Source organism: Melospiza georgiana, chromosome 24, assembly GCF_028018845.1.
Source record: "Melospiza georgiana isolate bMelGeo1 chromosome 24, bMelGeo1.pri, whole genome shotgun sequence".
NCBI classification, from domain to species: Eukaryota; Metazoa; Chordata; class Aves; order Passeriformes; family Passerellidae; genus Melospiza; species Melospiza georgiana.
Genome location: NC_080453.1, coordinates 8,136,979 through 8,158,348, shown reverse-complemented (window position 1 = coordinate 8,158,348; position 21,370 = coordinate 8,136,979). Strand labels below are relative to the sequence as shown.

The following is a 21,370-nucleotide window of genomic DNA, read 5'->3' as shown; positions in this document are numbered from 1 at the left end:
AAAACAGGAGCAGGAAAACAAACCAATCAATAAAACCAGGAGGGGCAAACCCCACTCCCCACTCACAGCCTGCAGCGTGTTCTTGGCCAGGGTGAGCTTTTCCTCACAGCTCAGAGCACCATTCTGGATTTTGTTGGCGATTTGTAGCAGCAGTTCCAGCCTGGAAGGACAGAGGGAGGTGAGGGAGGGGTTTTGGGCGAGGAAGGAGCAGGGGATGTCCCTGCCAGGGGCACGGCACCCACCTCTCCACCGCCGGCCGCAGGAGCTTCTCGCGCTCCAGCATCTCGATGATGAGCTTGCCCCACTCCTCCTCCACGTCGTTGGGGTGGTAGCCCTGGGGCAGCTTGATGCGCCCAAACTCGATCCAAACCTGGGGGGAACGTCAGCAGGATGGCATTTCCCACCTCTGCCTTGAGATTCCAGCGAGGGAAGAGGCGCTCTGCCTCCGCTCCTGCAGTGCTGATCACTGCTCGTTTGTCCTGAGGGGTGTTCCCACTTCCCCACTCCAAAATAAACCTGAACTGAGCACAGTTCAGGCCTGCTGAAAAAGCACAGCACTCCCACCTAGCAGCCTCTGGGCAGCCAGGATGATCCTTACCTCTAGCAGTTTGTAGAGCTCCTCTATCTGTCCTTTCTCCTGCTCCTTTGCTGGGATTTCAGTTTCTTTGAAGTGTATGTACTGGTTATAAAGTGCCTGGGACGAGAAAGGCTCATCAGGAACCACCCTGGGGAGTGCCACATCCCTCAGCACTGGAGACACTGAGGAGGAGAGACCTTGTCCAGCACCTACCTTTAGCTCTACAGGGTTCTGGGGGAAGGATTTGTCTGACATGAGTATCGTGTGCTGCTTGATCCACGAGATGAGGGACTCCACGCGGGTCTGGTACTCCAGCCACCTCGAATCCACCTCCTGTGGGGCGAGAGTGTCTTTGCAAGCACTGCTGGCGGGCAAATCACAGAGGAACTGAGGTGCTGCAGGGTGGGTTCATGTGCCAGGGCACTCCTGCTGTGATGCCATCCCAGGTACAGGGAGGAGGAAGAGGAGGAGGATTCTCCTTGCTGGTTGCTCTCTCCAAGCTCAGCTTTTTTCCTGCTGTGGCTTTACAGACACCCCAGCAGGTCACAGGGCAGACACCATAATGGGGTTCTCCTCCTTCTCCTCAGCCCTTTTGCACAGGGAACAGCCCCTTCCCCAAACCCTGCCCAGCACCCCCAGCTGCCCCACAAAAGGCTGCCCCAGCCTCCCAGCCCTCAGCAGTGCTTACGATGGCGCTGATCCCTTCTCCTCCCTCGGGGACTTTGGGAAAGGCATCGTAGATTGAAGACACGTAAGTTATCACAGATTTCTCATCTGGAGAGGGAACATCCACATCTGGAAGGAAGGGAAGCAGAAAGGCAGTGAGGAAAGGAGAGGGAAGAGAGGCTGGCACGTCCCTGCAGTGGTGTCACACCCTGGGCACCCACCTTCAGCATCCAGCAGCCGAGTGACCCCCAGGCGCTCGGCGATCTCGAAGGCCTGCTCCAGGTTCTCCCTGTTGCTCTGGATCTGCACCCTCTCCATGTCCACCAGATCTGGCCTGCAAGACACACCCCAGAGTCACAGCCAGCACCGGGTGGGCAGGGCAGGGCATCCCAGGTGGGCATCACTGCCATGGGTGGCTCCCAGGGTTGGTCTGAGCTCCTGCCCCACGTGGGGGCTCTGCAAGGGGCTGCAGGACTTCCCTGGCTCATCCCCTTTGGAAAGGGGGTTCAGGTTGCAAAGAAAAACCTCTTGTTGCTAGCTGGGGGAGAAGGAATCAAGAGAGGATTAACTGCTGCTTGGGAGACCTCCAAGATGCTTGGATAAAAGCATGGATGGAAGTGCTGCTGTTCATGGAGAGCAAAAGGGCAGCACTGCAGCACTCGAGAGTTTTAAAGCTTTTCATTTCTGCCTCTCTACCCAACCTCATTAAGATTTTTTTTTTTCCTGCAACCTGATGTGTCTTTTGCTCATTCCAAGCATCCCCTCCACCACAGCTACCACCACCACCACCAAAATCTCTTGCTGGGGCTGCAGGTGTGGCAGGGGAGCTGCACCTGGAGCACCCTGTTGTAAAAAATACCAACTTAAGAAGCAGGAAAAAACACTGGCAGAAGAGAGAATTCCAGGTACAAAAGACACTGCCCCCTGCCACATCTCCAAGCACTCCAGCCCATCACTGACCACAGTGGTGGGCAGAGACCCCTGGGAGACCCTCATCCCTCCTCCCACCCTCCTGACACTCCCATTGCTGCTCCCTGCCCACCTGTATCTGTGGATGAGGGCGTTGAACATCTTGCCATCGCTCCAGCAGGAGGAGAAGTTGGTGCACTTCAGCCCGATGTAACCTGCTGTCACCTTCTGTGTCCACAGCAGGAGCTTCTCCTTGGCTGACATATCCCCCAGCTCCCCGCTGATGTAGATGTCAGAGATCTGCAAGGAAGCAGCACAGCCATGGGAGGATGCAGGAGCAGGGAAATCCACCAGGATTTCCTTGCCCCAGACCTGGCTGCCAGAAAGGGCAGGAGGCAACTTGTGGTCACCATGGGGAGAGGGGACGCTGTGGAAGGCCAAGGAATTTGGGAAGGGGTCACAGGATCGGTTTGGGCAGGCTGGAGATCCAAACAGGCAGAGCCAGACATTTTCCAACCCCATTTCACAGGGCCACCAGAGGCTGCTTGGCCACACAGCCCAGCCCAGCTGGGACACGAGCTGACAGCTCCAAACCCCAGCTGCCAACAACCACCAGAGCCACTCCCTGTGCACCACCCCTGTCCCCACAGCCAGGGACACACCTCACTGGGAACACAACGTCCTGGAGAGAGGAGGCTCCAGGCAGGCCCTTCCCTGCTCCAAACACACCGTGCACCCTCCTGCACCCACCCCAGCACCCTCAGACACCTGGGGCTCCTGGAATGGTTCATCACTGCCACCCAGCAGCACCAAAGGTGGGCAAGGAGAAGGGACCACCACCAACATCTCTTGTTGGGGCTGCAGGTGTGGCAGGGCAGCTCCACCTGGAGCATAAAAAATACCAACTTAAGAAGCAGGAAAACACTTGGAGAGGACATCTCTCTCTCTGTAACCTCCAGCCACGGAGCAGCTCCATGTTGGAGCAGCACCCAGGGTGGGCAAGGAGAAGGGACCACCACCAATATCTCTTGTTGGGAATGCAGGTGTGGCAGGGCAGCTCCACCTGGAGCTGTTGTAAAAAACACCAACTGAAGAAGCGGGAAAACACTTGGGAGAGGAGCTCTCTGACCTCCAGCCATGGAGAGCAGCTCCACACTGGGGGAAAAGGGAAGGATGGGGAGAAGGATGTGACATCCCCACTGTGCCTGGTTGGTGCCAGGGGGTGCTGGTGCCAGGGGGTGCTGGTGCCAGGGGGTGCTGTGACCCAGTTCCCAAGCAAAGGCAGCGCCAGTCACGGACCCCTCAGACAGGGCTGGCTGCGAGTCCCAGACTGGCACGTGACGCCACGCACGTGTCCCCGCATGCCAGCAAATTCCTGACTGGCACGGCTTCCTCCTCACCCTCCCCTCCCCAGCTCCCCACTCGGCACAATTACCTCCCCTCAATTAAGGGCAGGACAAAGGGGAGGGTGGGAGCCACGCGGATTTTCCACGGTGCCCACGGAAAGGCAACGCAGGCTGCTTGCTCCCCAAATTCCTCCTCCCGGCACTGCAGGGAGCAGGTGCGCCAGCACCCAGCCCTGAAAACACCCAAATCCCTCCCCAAAAACACGCTCAGCTGGGCGCTGGCAGCGCTCGGGGCTGTCAGACATCCCTGAGCAGGCAGGAGACGGGGACCTGCGGGATTAGCAGCGTCTGTCCCGCCCCGCCGGTGTCATTGGTATGCTGCAGCTCACCTCCCTCTCCAGCCTGACACGCTCATCACACATAGAACTGCTCTTTGTCAGCTGCTGCCACGCTGCCGGAGCTGCCTTTAACTCCTCCAGCCCCGGGGCTGCCTTTCCCCCTCTCCCCAGGGATGTTGGGAATGGGCACCTGGTGGCAGAGCTGGGATGGATGGGATGATGTGCTGGGTGAGCAGCAGGATGGGACCCTCCACACCTCCAGGGAGGACCCACAAAGCTCCCTCTGCTCAGCACCTCTTTATTAATTACCTGATGGCTCTTAATTAAGAGCAGAATTAACCCTTCTGTGAACCCACCCACCAGGTGTGCCCCACTCCAGCAGTGCTGCCCATCCAGGAGCACTCACAGCACCCCAGATCTGAGAAATCCTTTATTTTTAATCCCTGACACAGCCCTGGGGGTCTCCAAGCACTGGGCCTGCTCCCTGAGAGGATCCTTGGTGGAAACTCTCCCAGAGATGTGCTTATGGAGGTGCAGGGTGCGGCACCAGCTCCACCCTCCTTTCTTCACATGTCTGTGACAGGACAAAGATTTAGGGAGGCACCAGCAAGAAAAGAGAGTGGAAACTCGCAGGAAATGGGGCCAAACCCTTCCAGCATCAGCTCTGTTCATCAAGCAACTGGTGGCAGGATGCTGAAGGCCACATGGTGGCTGTGACAGTGGTCCCAGCCTGGCAAAGGCATCAGGGCCACGGCCCCTTGAACCACACACTTGTCCTGGGGCATTCACAGCTTGACCAGATCCAAGGACACCTTTGCCCATGCTGTCATCCCCCAAAAAAGTGACCAGCAAGCAGCAACAGGCTCTGAAACACAGCACCATCCCCTCCTGTTCCTCCTGGAGACCCCTCAGGGCAGGCAGAGCCCCCACATCTCCATGCTCATCCTGCTGCCATCCATCCTGCACAGGCAGCAGGAAGGGGACACCCCAAATTCACACCCCGAGGGCACGAGTGGCAGTGGTGACAGCAGCCACCAGCCGCACCCACTGCATCCAGGAGCTGTCACTGTCAGCCTGCCTGTGCCAGGAGCAGGGACAGGACAGCTCAGTCCCCAAGGGATGCTTTCCCCGTGGAGGGGAAAATCCTCAAGGAGCTGTCTGCCCCAGCATCCTGCCACCCTGCCAGGACAGCTCACTCCACAAGGGATACTTTCCCAGAGGAGATGCTGCAGGGGAAAAGCCTCAGGAGCTTTCTGCTCCAGCATCCTGCCACAGCACGAGATTGGTCCTTGCCGAAACAACCATGCCCGGGAGCCATCAAGATTTGGGGTGCCCTGAGCCGAAATCACCATGCCTGGGAGCCACCAGGATTTGGGGTCCCCTGAGCTGAAATGACCATGCACAGGAGCCAGAAGGATTAGGGGTCCCTGAGCCGAAATCACCATGCCCAGGAGCCAGCAGGATTTGGGGTCCCCATAGCCAGATCCTCCCACCCCACTCCAGAAAGGGGGCACACTCACACACTGACCATTGCTCCGGCTGTCCCCGAGCTCCCCCTGCAAGCCCGGCCCTCCAGAGCGAGCCTGAGGCCACCATCAGCGGGTGGCACCGTGCTCCCAGCAGCTCCGGTGCCCTTGGCCGGCCGCTCGCTGCCGTACCCCGAGGAGCTGCGGGACGCCGCCGGCCCGGCCCCGTCTCCCTCCGACGGCAGCCCCGAGCCTCTCCCCACGCTGGGGTTCTCCAGCTGATCCACCAGGGGGGACGGCGTGGACAGCTCGGACACGGTGCCCGGCTCTGCTGCGGAGGAGGAGGAGCAGGTCCAGGCGGTGCTGGAGGTGGGATCATCGCTGCCTCCTTTCCCCCAGGCATCCCTGGGTGCTGGTTCATGGCCGGGCACGGGATCATTGCTGCCTCCTTTCCTCCAAGCATCCCTGGGTGCTGGTTGCTGGCCGGGCACGGGATCATTGCTGCCTCCTTTCCAAGCATCCCTGGGTGCCGGTTCCCGGCCGGGCACGGCGCTGGAGGTGAATTCATCGCTGCCTCCTTTCCCCCAAGCATCCCTGGGTGCCGGTTCCCGGCCGGGCACGGCGCTGGCTGGGGACAGCAGTGTCCCAGCACGGCCGTCGGTCCCTGCGCGCAGCGGCAGCAGCACAGCCCGGCAGCTGCCGCTCCTCTGCAGCTCGACCAGGCGGCTCACCGCCTTCTCGCAGTCCTTGTCGGCCGGGTTGTCCAGCAGGCGGGCGATGACGGTGGTGCCTTCCTCCCGGGCAGCCCCCGCCACACCCGGCCGCTGCGGCTCCAGCACCAGGCGCGCTTTCTGCAGCTCGCCCTGGAAGCGCTCCTTCACCTGCACGATGATGCCGGGATGCAGCGCGCCCAGATCGGCGTCCCGGCTGCCGGAGGGCTCCTCCTCTCCTCCCTCCTGCCCTGGGGATGCCTTCGCTGCTTTGAGCGCCTCATCCTCATCCTCGGCCGCCTCCAGCGCCGGCGGCTCCTCCTGCGGGGCCGCCTCGGGCATCGCTCTCCTCTTCCCTCTCCGCCTCCGCTTGAAGCGCACCCTTTTTTTGGGAGACAGCGGTGCCTTCTTTCCCGCAGCTTTTTCCTTCTGCTCTTTAACGCAGCCCAGCGAATTCCCCATCTCCCGCTGCTCGGCAGGAAGGCAGCTGGGCGAGTCGCCGGCTCCCGAATAAATCCCGAGCGGGGCTTCATCGGATCCGACACCGCGTTCCACCGAGCGCCCCTTGCCGCCGTCCCCTCCCGCCAGCCCTGCCGCCACCGCCGCCGCTCCAGACAGCCATCTTACAGCCTGGGCGCTGCGAGAAGACAAATTCAAAGCATCTCACTGCAGTTCAGAAATCACTTGACCTAAAAGCAGAGGGAGCGGGGATTGGCTGCGGCGTCCTTCTCTCCAAATATGAGGTAATTGGAGCACGGCCCTTGCCAACACAAACAGGGGGGGAGCAGCGATCGAGGAGGGGAGTGGGAGAGGCTGGGGAAGACGGGGATAAAACACAAAACCTAAAGGAAGGTTGGCAAAGGTAGAATAAAGGAAGGGGTGGGAGAGAAATGGGAAGGGAAAAAAAAAAAAAAAGAAAAAAAAAGCAGGGAGGAGTCAGAGTGACTCTGCATGCTCCGCAGGGCTGCCTCTCTCCAGTTCGCAAGGTTTGCTCCTTCATTCTTCATTCCTCATTCCGGGAGCCCCAAAAGCCCAACTGATGCGCTGCCAGGCTCACCCAGTTTGGGGCACAGAAGTGCCCTGGGGACCCAGCATCGCTCCAGGGAGCTGCAGCCAGAGGGTCCCAGCAGGAACGGGAGGATGATGATGCTGCCCAGCCCAGTTCTGCCTCTCCCCTTGTGGTTCCTGCCCCAAACGCCTCCCAGGGCAGGGGTTTGAGGGGAATGAGCACCCCAGCTCTGCCTGCCAGCTCAGAGGGACCAGGGCAGGGTAACAGGCACCAAGAGTGGGGGTGAGGCAAAAACTGGGGACACAAAGATGGGGGGACTGAGCTCAGCCCCAGGAAGCAGGGAAACATTCAGTGAGGAAACGCTCAACAGGGAGCAATCCAGAGGATGACTAAGGGAAAACAGTGACCACAAGAGCTCTCAGGACATGAGGAAAAGCCCCCAGGGCACCAAGGCACCCTCCTCATCTTCACCACGACAGAGCTGGCACAGCCTGGGCTCCACAGCAGCACCATCCCACCCCCAACCCCTCTGGGGCTCTCCCAGCCGCCTGCCCCCAGGCAGCAGCACTGGGACACTAAGGGAGATTAAGAGGTTCACAATAGAGCTACAACCCCAGAAAAAATCCCGTTAGTGCAGCAGTGGGAGCAGGATGCACAGGCTCACCAGCACCAGCCCTGCTCCCATGTCACCCACACCAGGGTGGCAGTGTGCCCTCCCGGCCATGGAGGGCACCCAGGACCTCCTGATGCCCCTCTCCTGCAAGAGAGGATGCACCAGGATGACCACAAGGACAGCAGGGACGAGATGCCACAGCCAGGGCCCCACAGAATGACAGTGACTCATCAGCATGTAGAGCCTGACCCCGGCTGCTCCCAGGGCCAAAGCCTGGGAAGAGCCCTGTCAGCAGCCTCACACCCAGCTCAGCCCCAGGCTGACCCCAAAAGCCTCTCCCTGAGGCACTGCCCAGTCTCCAAAAATACAATCTTCCAGTGGAATCTTCCTTAAGAGTCTCACAGCCACGCTAGTCCTGCCTGGAAGATGCCAGCAGGGATAAGGCAGGGAGCTGGGATACAGCAGATCCCTCAGAGATGATGCCATCCAGCACCAAACCCCAAATGCCAACTCACTGATGGGCACACATCAACCCCCTGAAGCCACGAAACCCTAAATGCCAACTCACTGATGGGCACACATCACCCCTTGAAGCCATCAAACCACAAATGCCAACTCACTGATGGGCACACATCACCCCTTGAAGCCATCAAACCCTAAATGCCAACTCACTGATGGGCACAGGTCACCCCCTGAGACCATCAACCCCCAAATGCCAACTCACTGATGGGCACACATCACCCCTTGAAGCCATCAATCCCCAAATGCCAACTCACTGATGGGCACACATCACCCCTTGAAGCCATCAAACCCCAAATGCCAACTCACTGATGGCCACACGTCATCCCCTGAAGCCATCAGAGCTACAATTGGATAATTTGAAGCCATATAAGACCCAAAATTTGCTTTTCCAACAGCATCTCTGGCACACAGAGACAGTCCCAGGTCAGGGCACTTCTGCCATGCCTGTGCTGGCACCCGGCTGACACATTCCATGCCAGTGAAAAGTTCTTCACCCAAAGGGTCAGCAGTGCCCTGGGATAAAACCCCTGGCCCCTTCCAAATTTACTCTTCTCCAGACACTCCAGCTGAGCAAACAGGCACGGCCAACAAACCACACAATCCATCATTAATGATTTCATTATGCAAATGATGAGGGGAAGCTGCTGCTGCTGCTCTCCCGGCGTGGTCTCCATGACACTGCCATGAACCTCCAGGCCCATCCATGTGCTGACATCTCCACGGAAAACGCAGGAAAACAAGGATTCCACAGCTCCTGACGGCAAGAAAATCCCGTGTCCTACCTGGAAGTGGAGGATGATGGTCCAGATGAGCCCCAGGGTGAGTTTGGGGTTGCCATCTGTGATGTCATCATTGCGGATATTCACCAGTTTCACCTTGGAAAAAAAAGGCAAACCAGGGTTAAAGCTTCCCGTCAGCCTCACATGGAGAGCACAAGGACATGTCCCCACCACGCTGTCCCCAGGGCCACCCCGGTGAGGAGCAGGCACACAGGAAGATCCCAGGGCTTCCCAAAGAGGCAGAGATGGATTTTTCCATGTTTCCAGCACTCTCCATCCTGAAGTGCTTTCCCAGCACTTAATGGCTTTAGTTCAGCTCACAGAGCAGCGTCCCCAAAGCCCTGAGCACTGGTGCATAATTGAACAGCCACAGAGCACAGAGAGGGGGCAAAACGGGGATGACCAAGCTGTAACTGCAGCTTTAACTCAAAATCAAGCTCTAATAAAGGCAGGAACACCCTCACTCCTCCCAGGGGGAGTCTCCTCTCCCCAGCACCCCATGGATCATTCTGGGGTAAGATCCCAGCAAGGCCACCACACTTCAAAGGAAAAAGCTGTTTCATCCAAGTGGAGAAACAAGTTCCCCAGAGCCCTTGGCAAAATGTCTCTATCAAGGAGCTGAGGAGGAGGAGGAGGAGGGGGGCTGGAAGCAGCTCGCCCTCCCTGGAGTAGGGAATGTGCTCAAATTTATTCCATGCCCTCGGGCCAGCAGCGAGGGAGAGGAGTCTCTGCTCCAGCATGAACTGGTACCATTTATCATCATCATCATCTTCATCACCGTGGCATATCTGGGAGCATCACGGTGGGGAGGACCTGACCCAACAGGCAGAACAGGACACCCAGCCCCTGGGGCTGTGCAGGCAACAAGTCTCAGGATGCATCCCACTGCTCCAGGCAGGATCTGCCCAGAGCTGTGCAGCTCCCAAAAACCTGCTGGAGAGAGCCTGCCCTCCAAAAACTGGGGGACAATAAGTCCATGAGCCCCGAGGTCAAGGCTGTGTGGGCTGGGCAGAGCCAGCTGCCACACATCCCCAGAAATTGGTGGGAAGGCACAGACGTGCCACAGCCACCCATGCCCACAGCAGGGATCTGCCAGGGAGCCCCAGGGCAGCCTTTTCGGGGTGCAGAAATGACATTTGCCAACCCTTTCTCAGAGCTGGGGCCAGGTCCCTTTATCACAGTGGTTTTTGTGTGCAGGGCTGGTTTCCAGAGGCACAACACCCACAGGAGAAAATCCACAGAGCAAAATCCCCCTGCAATCCATCCTTCGTCAGCGCCACAGAGACGGGCACACCCCAGCACAGGCTGCTCCTGCACTCCTCCCAAAAGTCTCAGACAAGACAAAGAACACACAAAAACCACCCAGCTCTGCTGGATGAGCTTTTATCAGCCCTCACCTGTCGCTGCTTCAGGAAATCCAGGGCAATCTGCACGTTCTGCAGGCGGTGGAAGCGCATCCGCCCCTTCTCACGCGGCTGCAAAGACACAAGGCAGCACTTTTAGGTCAGGCTGCTGCTGGGGCTGGGCTGGCAGCACCCCACATGCACAGTGACCCCCCCCTGGGAGCTGTCAGCGTGCTGCTGTGACCCCCCTGTGCCCCCCACACATCCTGCTGTGCCTTGGTCTGGAGTGAATAAAGTCATTGCTATGCACAGTCCTGCTGGAAGAAGGTTAAAACGCCCTGGTGGGAGATGGAGGTGGGAAGATGTTGAGATCCAGATCTCTGCTGAGGTCCTGAGGGTTTGTGTGCAGGCCTGGTTGAACCTCTGAGATCCCAGGGCAGGATTTTGCCCAGCTCAGGGACAGCCAGACAGGCTGGGAAGGGGATTCAGCAAAGAGATGAACTCAAACAGGAACAGAGTCCAGTATGTCCAGGTGGAAGCAGAGGCAGGACAGAGGGACTCAGGACAGAGGGACTCAGATCAGAGGGTCTCAGGACAGGAGGACTCAGGACTGCAGGTCCCCATGAGGGCAGAGGAACCCTGAGCTCAGCACCAGCCCCTGCAGCTCTTCCCACACATGGCAGAGGCTGATGCTCCAGCTCCTCTGAACCCCTTGGGAAGGGACTCCTGCTCCAGGCACCTCTGGAACCCTTAGGAAAGGGCACAAGAGACACCCTGGGCCTTGCCCATCTCTGCTGAAGCTGAGGGATTTCCAGAGGTTTCCATCAGCTGAGCCACAGGCAGGGAAAGGGGATGGGAGGCTTTGAATCAGCAGGAGCGGGAGGAGCAGCACCCAAAAGCAAATCCCAGCCTCAAGATGAGGAATTTTCATGGGATCACAGGAGGTTTGGGTTGGAGAGGACCTTAAAGACCATCTGATTCCAGCCATGGTGGTGGGACACAGCCCACAGCCATGTTCTGAACTGCTGGGACAACCCCAAGTGCTCTGAGTCACCTTCCTGCTCCAGCCTGAAGGGAAGAGCTGTCCCAGCAAGGAAAAGTTGGATTTGCAAGGGGAAAATCTGCCCCTGGAAAGGGAAAATCTGTCCCTGCAAGGAGAAAATCCGCCCCTGCCAAGGGGTAAAGGTGTTTCTGCAAGGGGAAAACTGTCCTTGCAAGGGGAAAGGTGTTCCTGCAAGGGGAAAATCTGTCCCTACCAAGAGGTAAAGCTGCCCCTGCCAAGGAGAAAACTGTCTTTGCAAAGGGAAAACTGTCCTTGCAAGGGGAAATTTTGCCCCTGCAAGGGCAAAATCTGTCCCTGCAAGGGGAAATCTGTCCTTGCAAGGGGAAAAACTGTCCCTGCATGGGGTAAAGCTATCCCTGCAAAGGGAAAACGTGTTTCTGCAAGGGGAAAACTGTCCTAGCAAGGGGAAAATCTGCCTCTGCCAAGGGAAAAGCTGTCCCTGCCAAGGGAAAAGCTGTCCCTGCCAAGGGGACACCTCCAGGGCTGCAGGGGACCATCAGGAAGGTGCTCCAGGGAGGTGACACTGCACAAGGGCATTGTCACCCCGAGCACAAGGGCTGACAAACCCATCTGGGCGCACCCTGGGCTCTGTCCCCCAGCTGTGCTCGCTGCCACCCCGGCCCCATGCAGGATCCCACGAGGTGCCCGCGGTGCCCAGAGCCTGTCCATGCAGTGCCAGCAGCGTGCAGGAGCTGTCCCTGTCCCCCCCCTGCCCCGTGGAGGGGACACACGTGCTGTCACAGCGGGCGGGTGGCGTGTCCTGCCTGCAGGCTGACCCCGCAGTGCGCACACAGACCATCCAGAGCGGGAGCACATCCCTGCTCCAGCAGAGCACCCAGGGCTGGGTTTTACCCCAAACCCCGCTGGGGTGGCACTGGATGATCTGGTGGCACTGCTGCTGCGGCCAGGGGCAGGCTCCACCTACTTCTTCATCATCATCATCTTCCTCCTCCTCGCTGCTCGCACGGCACCAGGCTGGTGCTGCCACCAGGCGAAGGCTCCACTGAGCTGCTGGCTCTACGGGCTAAGGAGGGCGGGGAGGGTGGCACACAGGGCAGGGACACAGAATGGAAACCAAAATGTGACACCCAGGCACGAGGAGAAACCAAAAAAAAAAAAAATAAAATAAAATAAAAGACAGCAACAGGAGAAACACCCAGAAATAAAAAATAAAAAAACAGCAGCAGCACGGGGTGAAGGTGGCTCGGTCTCCAACAGGAGAAACACCCAGAAATAAAAAATAAAACACGGCAGCAGCACGGGGTGAAGGTGGCTCGGTCTCCAGCACGCCCTGGGTTCCAAGAGTGGAATTTCCTCCTGATTTTTTGGAGAGCTGTCTGGATCACAAGTGGAGCGATCCAAGTTTGCAGCCCCCGCAAAATCGCGTTCGGCGTCTCCGGAGGGATGTGGGAGATCTTTGCCCAGATCCTATTTTTGGGGGAAGCTAAAATAATTCCTGCTGTGCTACGGCAATGGGGATCTTCCCAGAGCTGAGGGAGAGTGTCAGTCACAGAGGGAAGAGGAGGAGGAGGAGGAGGAAGGAGGGGGAACTCCACGATGCTCCAGGCACCAGTGATGCTACAAACCCAGGAGCTGAGCACGAGTGTCACATCTGAGATAAACTGCTGGGCACGCTGCCACAGAAGCAGTTTTTGGTCAAATTCTGCTGTTTTCCATGATCTTAAATATGGAGCCACATCTGGAAGGGGAAGGTGTGTAAAACTTGGCAAGAAGAGGGCTCTGCCCAAGGCACCATAATCAGGTGAGAGACCAGCCTGGGGAACAGGGGTTTGAGTAGAAATAAATGAAATAAAATAAAATAAAATAAAATAAAATAAAATAAAATAAAATAAAATAAAATAAAATAAAATATAAAATATAAAATATAAAATAAAATATAAAAAATAAAATATAAAATAAAATATAAAAATAAAAAATAAAATATAAAATAAAATATAAAATAAAATATAAAAAATAAAATATAAAATAAAATATAAAAAATAAAATAAAATAAAATAAAATAATATAATATAAAATAAAATAAAATAAAATATAAAATAAAATAAAATATAAAATATAAAGAATAAAATAAAATAAAATAATATAAAATAAAATAAAAAATGAAATAAAATAAAATATAAAATATAAAATAAAATATAAAAAATAAAATAAAATAATATAAAATTAAAAATAAAATAAAATAATATAAAATAAAATTAACATAAAATAAAATATAAAATACAATATACAGTGATAAATATAATATTAAATAATAAAATTCATGATAATAAAATAAACAATGACAGACATTTGAAATGAGACCATGAGGTGAGAAAAGACAGCTGAAGGCTGAAGGGGAGCAGGGAGAGGATGGAGAAGGGTTATGGGGCACTCCAGAATCCCTGCCCAGCCCTGGGGACTCACCAGCTTCACTCCTGACAGCACTTCCAGGAGGGAGATGAGGTTGTGCCCATCCCTCAGGTCTTCATAGAGGTCATTGATGTGCTTGCGCACCTGGGGAGGGGAAAAGCCATCAGTGATGCCAAAATCATGGCCAGGAAAAGCAAAATTATGACCAGGGAAAGCAAAATTATCAGCAGGGAAAGCAAAATCATCAGCAGGGAAAGCAAAATCATCAGCAGGGAAAGCAAAATCATGACCAGAAAAAGCAAAATCATGACCAGAAAAAGCAAAATCATGACCAGGAAAAGCAAAATCATCACCAGAAAAAGCAAAATCATGACCAGAAAAAGCAAAATCATGACCAGAAAAAGCAGCCTCCCCCTTCCCAAATGGCCTGACGGAAGCTGCTGCCAGTTCCACACACAAAACCCAACTGTGGCACCGGGTAACCCCATGATTTTAACTTCTGAATTTAACTTCTCACATTCCTCACATTCCTCCCCAAACCCAGCTCCCACCGGGCAGCAGAGCAGCTCCCCAAGGGCACCACGTGCAGCCCCTCTTCCCCCAACACCCAGAGCTTCTCCTGGGGTTTCACCCACTTGGGAATCCCTGGATATTTCCCCCAAGCAGCCTCGAGATTTTTCTGTGTTTTCCCATTTCTCTCTGTTTTCCCCTCCTCTGCAAGGTTTAGGAAGCAGCCCAAAGCTTGGCACAGAGCTTTGCAAAGCTGGCAGGAAAACACAGCTGGGACACCTAGTGCTCAAACCATATTTTTGCCTCCTTTTTCTTTGCTAAATTGAGAATTAATTAAAACCCACCCAGCATTAACCAAGAAAGCAGGAGGCACCTCGTGGTGCCACGTTAATCCTGCTTAACAAACTTTGGATCTTGTCTCCATCCTGGCTTCAAAAGGAAAAAAATGACCATTTTTCCTGGCTAGGGGATGAAAGGGGGATTCAGGATCCCCTCCTTTGCCCCAGGATGCACAAACCTCATGTTAATCAAGGATCAGGTGCCCAGGCAATAAAAGGGAGCTGTGGTGATGCTACAGTGCCCTCCAAAGGCTCCAGCACATTTCCAGCACATCCTGCTCTGCTCTGACTCACATGAACACTCAAAACAAAGTGCTGGCATTAAAAAAAAAAACTTAAAAACCCTTAAAAAGTAATTTATCTGCCAGTCCTGAGCTGCAGCAGGCAGAGGGACGGTCATTTCGGTGGCTTTACAACAAAATCCGTGACTCTTACCTTCATCAAGTGTTTATTGACCCATTTAGTGAAGGTTTTCTTTTGGACTCTGTCCCGTTCATCTGTCAAAAGGAGACAAAGGCAGCTCTTGGTCAGTGGTTCTCATGCAGAAACTCAAAACGGTTTTGAAATGAGGGGAAGAGACAGAGGCGTCGCCGGCGGTGCCAGCGCAGGGCACGGGGAACAGAGGCAGCTTATTCAGGGAATGCTGCGGGATGGGAGGCTCCAGAACGCCCCCAGGGCAGGGAGATGGCAGCCAGAACCAAACACACCTTTTGTTCTTCTCTGCTGAGAATAAGGATGCTCAAGGAAAGCAGCGTGGATGACTGGGATGGGCACAACCAGAATTCACCCTCTCTGTGGCTCCTCACCCCCTCCAGAGGCAGCACAGGGGGGTCTGCCCGGTTTCAGGAGGGTGTCCCCCCCTTCCCCTGCCCACTCTTGGAAGGTTTTAGGGTGTTACATAAACCCCCAGATGTCCCATCACAGGTCCTGGCCCGGCATGCAATTAGCAGCTTATTCTGCCCCTGTATTTTTGGTTCATTGGATTGCCAGGATTTAATGTTTATTTCTGTCCCACGGCTCAGCCCTGGCCGGGCACTGGGAGCTCTGAGTGCTGCCAGGACAGGGTGACAATGTGGGTGCCACCCCCAGTGGGGACAAGATGGGACAATTGTGGTGATGCCAACAGCGATGGGGGAGCTCTAGAGAGGCTTTTTGCTCCATTAAAAACTAATAACAGAGGAAAAACACAGACAAACAGGCTAAAGGAGACGATCCCACAGGGCAGAGGGTCCCACTCAGCTCCCCAGGCAGCGAGGGGGGCTCAGGGCACCCCTGTGCCCAGCAGGATTTAACAATAACCACGGAGCACAATAATCATGGAGCACACAGAGATCCCCAGCACCAACCCACAGCACACAGCCCCGGATCTCCAGCCCACGGATTTTTGGGAAAGGATGAGCCCTGCTCACCCCAAACACATCTTTGACATCAGGATCTACCAGGCAGCAGCACCCCTTGCTTTGTTTTTATGTCAAAAATCGAGAAAAAGGAGAAAAAAAACAGCATTTCCCAAGCCAAGCTCCCCAGGACAGCTCCAGAAACCCGTCCTGGCATTGGGGGGATCACTGGGGGTCCCCGCACAGCCCCAGAGACCCTGGGAAAACCTCCCCATGTCTCCATGCACGCGGACTGCAAAGCACCACCCAACGGTGCTTCCTCTTCCTCTTCCTCACCCACCCCGGGCTTCCCCCAAACACGTGGCACAGGGTGACACAAACGTCCCCTCCCTGCGTCCCCCTGCGTCCCCGGGCCACGGCACGGAACCAGGAGCCAAAATCCACCCGTGGGCAGAGCCACATCCACCCTCCCTTCCCATGCCACCAGGCTCCAGCCTTGGCACGGCTGCAGGAGCGTCGGGGCTGCCGGTGCCAGCCTAGGAAGCTGTGCCACTTCCACTTTTGTTTTTAGGGAGTTTCCCGCACCAGATCCCTCCAGAGCAGCAATATCACATCCCTTCCCAACTCCAGGGAAGCTGTGTCACCCCACTTTTATTTTTAGGGATTTTTCTGCACCAGACCCCTCCAGATCCATGGTGTCGCGTCCCTTCCCAACTCCGGGGAAGCTGTGTCACCCCACTCCTGTTTTTAGGGATTTTCCTGCACCAGACCCCTCCAGAGCAGCAGTGTCACATCCCTTCCCCATTCCAGTGCCCACTGGGGATCGATGGAGTGGGCACGGGAAGCTGTGTCACTCTTACTTTTGTTTTTAGGGATTTTCCTGCACCAGACCCCTCCAGACCCGCGGTGTCACGTCCCTTCCCAACTCCAGAGAAGCTGTGTCACCCCGTTTTTGTTTTTAGGGATTTTCCTGCACCAGACCCCTCCAGATCCACAGTATCACGTCCCTTCCCCATTCCAGTGCCCACTGGGGACGGATGGAGCCCGTGGGGATGGATGGAGCCCGTGTCCTCAGGCAGGGCAAGCTGCGTTGCTCCCACTTTTGTTTTTAGGGATTTTCCTGCACCAGACCCCTCCAGAGCAGCGGTATCACATCCCTGCCCCGCTCTAGTGCCCACTGGGGATGGATGGAGGGCAGGGGAAGCTGTGTCACTCCCACTTCTACTTTTAGGGATTTTCCTGCACCAGACCCCTCCAGATCCACAGTATCTCATATCCCTTCCCCACTCTGGTGCCCACCGGGGATGGATGCAGCCCGTGGGGATGGATGCAGCCCGTGGGGATGGATGCAGCCCGTGGGGACGGATGCAGCCCGTGGGGATGGATGGAGCCCGTGGGGATGGACGCAGCCCGTGGGGAGGGATGCAGCCCGTGGGGATGGATGCAGCCCGTGTCCCCAGGCACGCAGGGAGGGGGTACTGACCGATGCAGCACATCCGGCACACCAGGCAGGCGCTGAGCCGCCGCTTCTCCCCGGCCAGGAGCCGCCTCTCCATGGTCCCGGCCCGGGATGGCGATTCAAACCGCAGCGACCCGGGGAAGGGTCCTCAGCCGGCACCTCCCGCTCGCCGAGCCCGGCCCCGGCGGGTGCGGACGGATGAGTTCAGGGCCACGGCTCCTCCCACCGAGCCACTTCCTACCCCCGGTGCCCCCGGCAGAGCGGGCAGCGCCCGTTCCTGCTCCGCGCCATCGCCGCCGACCGACCTCGCTCCGCTCCCGGCTCCGCAGAACCCTCCCGAACCCCGGCAGGGCAGCTCGGAGCGCTCCGGGCAGCGAAGGGCAGAGCTGCTGCTCCCGCCGGTTCGTGGGGATGAAGCGATGCCGAGCGCGGAGCGGCTCCCGCAGCCGGGACCGGGATGCGGGACGGGGATGCGGGACGGGGATGCGGGACGGGGATGCGGGAGCGGGATGCGGGAGCGGGATGCGGGACGGGGATGCGGGACCGGGATCAGGATGCAAGACCGGGATGCGGGACGGGGATGCGGGACCGGGATGCGGGAGCGGGATGCGGGACGGGGATGCGGGACGGGGATGCGGGAGCGGGATGCGGGAGCGGGACGGGGATGCGGGAGCGGGATGCGGGAGCGGGATGCGGGACCGGGATGCGGGACGGGGATGCGGGACCGGGATGCGGGACGGGGATGCAGGACCGGGCTGGTCCCGCAGAGCCGGGCACTGCCCTGCCTGCTGGGCCGGCTCCTGGCTTGTTTTTTCCTCCTCTTGTTTTCCAGTTAATTGCACCAGGGACGGAAGGGACAATGCCCGGCTGTTCTCGTCCGCCAGCCCGAGGCTTGTGCCCAAATCATGTCCCGGTCCCGGAGCTCGGCACGCGGGGAGATAACGGGGGCCGCCTTATCAGCGCCTCTCTTCCTCTTCTTCTAAATATAATCGCCCTGCAGCCCTTCTGCCGGCCTGGAGGGCGAGAGGAGCCGCGCTGCTGCCCCCGAGCATGGCACGGGACAGAGGAGGGGCGGGTGTCACCGTGGGTGTCACCGTGGGTGTCACCGTGGGTGTCACCGGGTCCCACTGTCACTCCAACGCTGCATCCCAGCAGTGCCCACGGCCCAAAGGCGGCTCCATGAAATCCCCGTTCCCATGTCCTGCAGAAATTGGGGGTTTTTCCTCTCTTTTTTTTTTTTGCCCTGATTCACCTCCTCTGATGGTTGCCGGGCTCTCACCAGATTAAACCTCCCCAGCCCCGGGGCCCGTGCTATCAGCTGAGCTAATAATAATGCTGGTTACTGCTTACTAACAACATTAAGGCATTGCAAGCTTATCTCTGCCCAGCTAATCTTTTCCAGAGTCACCCTGGCAAATAACTTGTTGCAATCCCCCCCTCCATGCTCGTTCTCTCCCTGGTCTAGCAGAGGTTTCAGCAAACCAAAAACCCATCCTGTCACCATCCAGGGACAGCCAGCAGAGGCATGGCAGGTAGGTAGGGCAGGGAGAGAGGGAAGATTTTGGGGAAAAGGAAAGGAAAATCCGTGCCACTCCAAAGACAAGGTAGTGGCAGGAGAAGGGACTGCAGAGCCTCAGGCCCCTCACAGGGAGCATCAGCAGCAAGCAGAGGCCATGAACAGGATCACACGTGGTTCAATTCCCTCCCCACCTCCTCTCCCAACACTGCTCATCGGAGCTCAGCTCGCTGCATCCCCAAAAATGGGATCCCAAAGGAACCAAAAGGAGCAGGGGCACTGAGGCACAAATCCCCCACAGAGGCTTGAGGGGCATTGGAGGCTGCTCAAGGGCAAGGTGAGGCCTGGGGAGGTTTCCCTTTCACCAAGTGAAAGGAAACAGGGAAAACCATCCTGCCCCACAGACAGAAAAACTCCCACTCCCCATCCCGCTGGAGCTCAGCATCCCCAGGCACCTTCCACTGTCACAGGGATGGCTCCCACAGGTGCTGGGTGCCAGAGAACCCTCCCAGAACCACCACAAGGCCCTGCACAGACAATTCCCATCAGAGCTCAGCTCCCTGCATCCCCAGAAATGGGGGATCCAAAAGGAACCCAAAGGAACAGAGACGCTGTGGCACAAATCCCCCACAGAAGCTCAGGGAGCATTGGTGGCTGCCCAAGGAGAAGGTGAGGCCTTGGGGATTCTCCTCTGCTCTTAAACTCACCAAGTGAAAGGAAACAGGGAAAACCATCCTGCCCCACAGACAGAAGAACTCCCACTCCCCATCCCGCTGGAGCTCAGCATCCCCAGGCACCTTCCACGGCTCCCACAGGTGCTGGGTGCCAGAGAACCCCCCCAGCACCACCACAAGGCCCTGCACAGACAATTCCCACCCCATTTGCCTGCAGCAACCTCTGTGCTGGCAGCCTGCCTGTCCCCAGCAGCTCCCAACACGTCCGGCCCCAGATCTCTCCTCCATCATCACCACCCTGTGCCACTGTCCCATTCCACCCCTGTGTGTCTCCTCCTGCCTCAGGCTGCTGCCAGAGCCCAGCCCCAGCCCCAGGAACCAGCAGGATAAAAGGTTTCTGACCAGGCACCGTCCCTAATCCCAACCCTGGTGTGGCATCCTCCACCCCACCAGCCCGTGGTGCTCCCTTTGCCATCCTTGGGAGGGAACCAGGGGGTTTGTGCTGCCCACCAGCTCCTGGAATAAAGCTGGGAAGTGATTCCCAAACCTCCTCCTGCTGTTAAATCCAAAGGAACACAGAAGACAGCAGACAGGGCACTGATATCACTGAGATCTCAAGGATATCTCCAAGCCCACGCCCAGTGTGTAAGTGGGATTAAATATGAGCCAACCATGGCCTAAAGGAGGGGTTGGTTACCTTAAAAAGCCTAAAAATTTTCCAAATTTTTAAGCATTTTAACCCAGAGGTTTCCCTTCAAAACAAGCAAAGAATGAGAACGTGCAGGGGGCTTTTTGAACCTGGCACTTCTGAGAGGGGGGGATATGCAAAAAAAAATAAATCTGGCTGGCTGAGGAGCACAAGGTATTTAAAACACGCTGGCTGCCAACTCGAGAGCTGACATAATCCATCATGACAACAGAGCCAACAGGGCAGGATTTACAGAGCCTTCCACCCAGGGAGAGGAAACGGAGCCTGATTCAGCCGGGAAGAATGCACAGGAGATACCTGCGGTGGAAAAGTATCCAACACCCAGATACTTAATGAGGGAGACACCTGAGATGTGGTGATGCAAAAGGAGAGCAGGGCAGATGCTCAGCAGAGCGTCACAGAGCAAAAAAAAAAATGCTGCAAAATTATCTTGGTATTCCAGGATTGGGCTTTTCCTTCACTTTTCTGGGAAAAAGCAGTGAAAAAAAAACCAGGTTTTGAATATACTTGCTGCTTGCAACACCGACTCCAGGATTTTTTAAAAAAAGGGCGGATTTGGGGGTGGGGTCTTCCAGGATTGGGCTTTACCTTCACTTTTCTGGAAAAAGCAGTGAAAAAAAACAGGTTTTGAATATACTTGCTGCTTGCAACACCGACTCCAGGATTTCTTCAAAAAGGGGTGGATTTGGGGTGGAACATCCCTCCAAGTAGGATGAAGCAGCAGGTCAGCATGGGGAAGAGATAAACCCCAAAACACCCCTAAGAGGTCCCCAAAACCATCCCTGGCCAACAGTGCCCAGCCATGGAGATTATTTAAGCGGGAGGAATTGCAGCAAGGCTGGGTTTAGTGGGTGACAGGGCGCGTTCTGCGTGACATTTGTGCAATCCCCTCTCAACCTCCCTCTCCCCCAGTAGAGCTCAGAGGGAGGAAGGAAAAGTGAATCTCAAAAAGCAGCATCCAGGGAAAATCCTGCAGGCGCTGCCCCGGCTGCGCAGTCCCGCCCCTTTGCATGGGAAAAAAAAAAAAAGGGAAAGAAAAGAGGGAATAAAGAGGGAATCGGTCATGGACGCGGGGAAAGGGCCCCATGCGGAGGCACGGCGAGAACAAGCACGGCC

General features: G+C 56.3%; 1 protein-coding gene across 13 annotated transcripts in view; it reads right to left on the bottom strand.

Moving 5' to 3' along the window:
- MACF1 (microtubule actin crosslinking factor 1) overlaps positions 1 to 21,370 on the bottom strand; it is a 149,947-nt gene that overhangs the window by 98,212 nt on the left and 30,365 nt on the right. For 7 of the 13 annotated variants that reach the window (XM_058040200.1, XM_058040203.1, XM_058040201.1 and 4 more), the window contains exons 1-8: positions 5,365 to 6,548; positions 2,286 to 2,452; positions 1,465 to 1,577; positions 1,266 to 1,372; positions 791 to 910; positions 599 to 694; positions 243 to 370; positions 67 to 160 (exon numbers count right to left, since the gene is read on the bottom strand). In XM_058040200.1, coding sequence (XP_057896183.1) covers positions 67 to 160; positions 243 to 370; positions 599 to 694; positions 791 to 910; positions 1,266 to 1,372; positions 1,465 to 1,577; positions 2,286 to 2,452; positions 5,365 to 6,474 — 1,935 coding nt within the window. In that variant the 5' untranslated portion in view covers positions 6,475 to 6,548. Of the gene's footprint in view, positions 1 to 66; positions 161 to 242; positions 371 to 598; positions 695 to 790; positions 911 to 1,265; positions 1,373 to 1,464; positions 1,578 to 2,285; positions 2,453 to 5,364; positions 6,549 to 8,938; positions 9,032 to 10,332; positions 10,411 to 13,765; positions 13,856 to 14,994; positions 15,057 to 21,370 lie in introns of those variants that run through there. The other 6 variants (XM_058040211.1, XM_058040208.1, XM_058040212.1 and 3 more) reach the window with 2 other exon arrangements.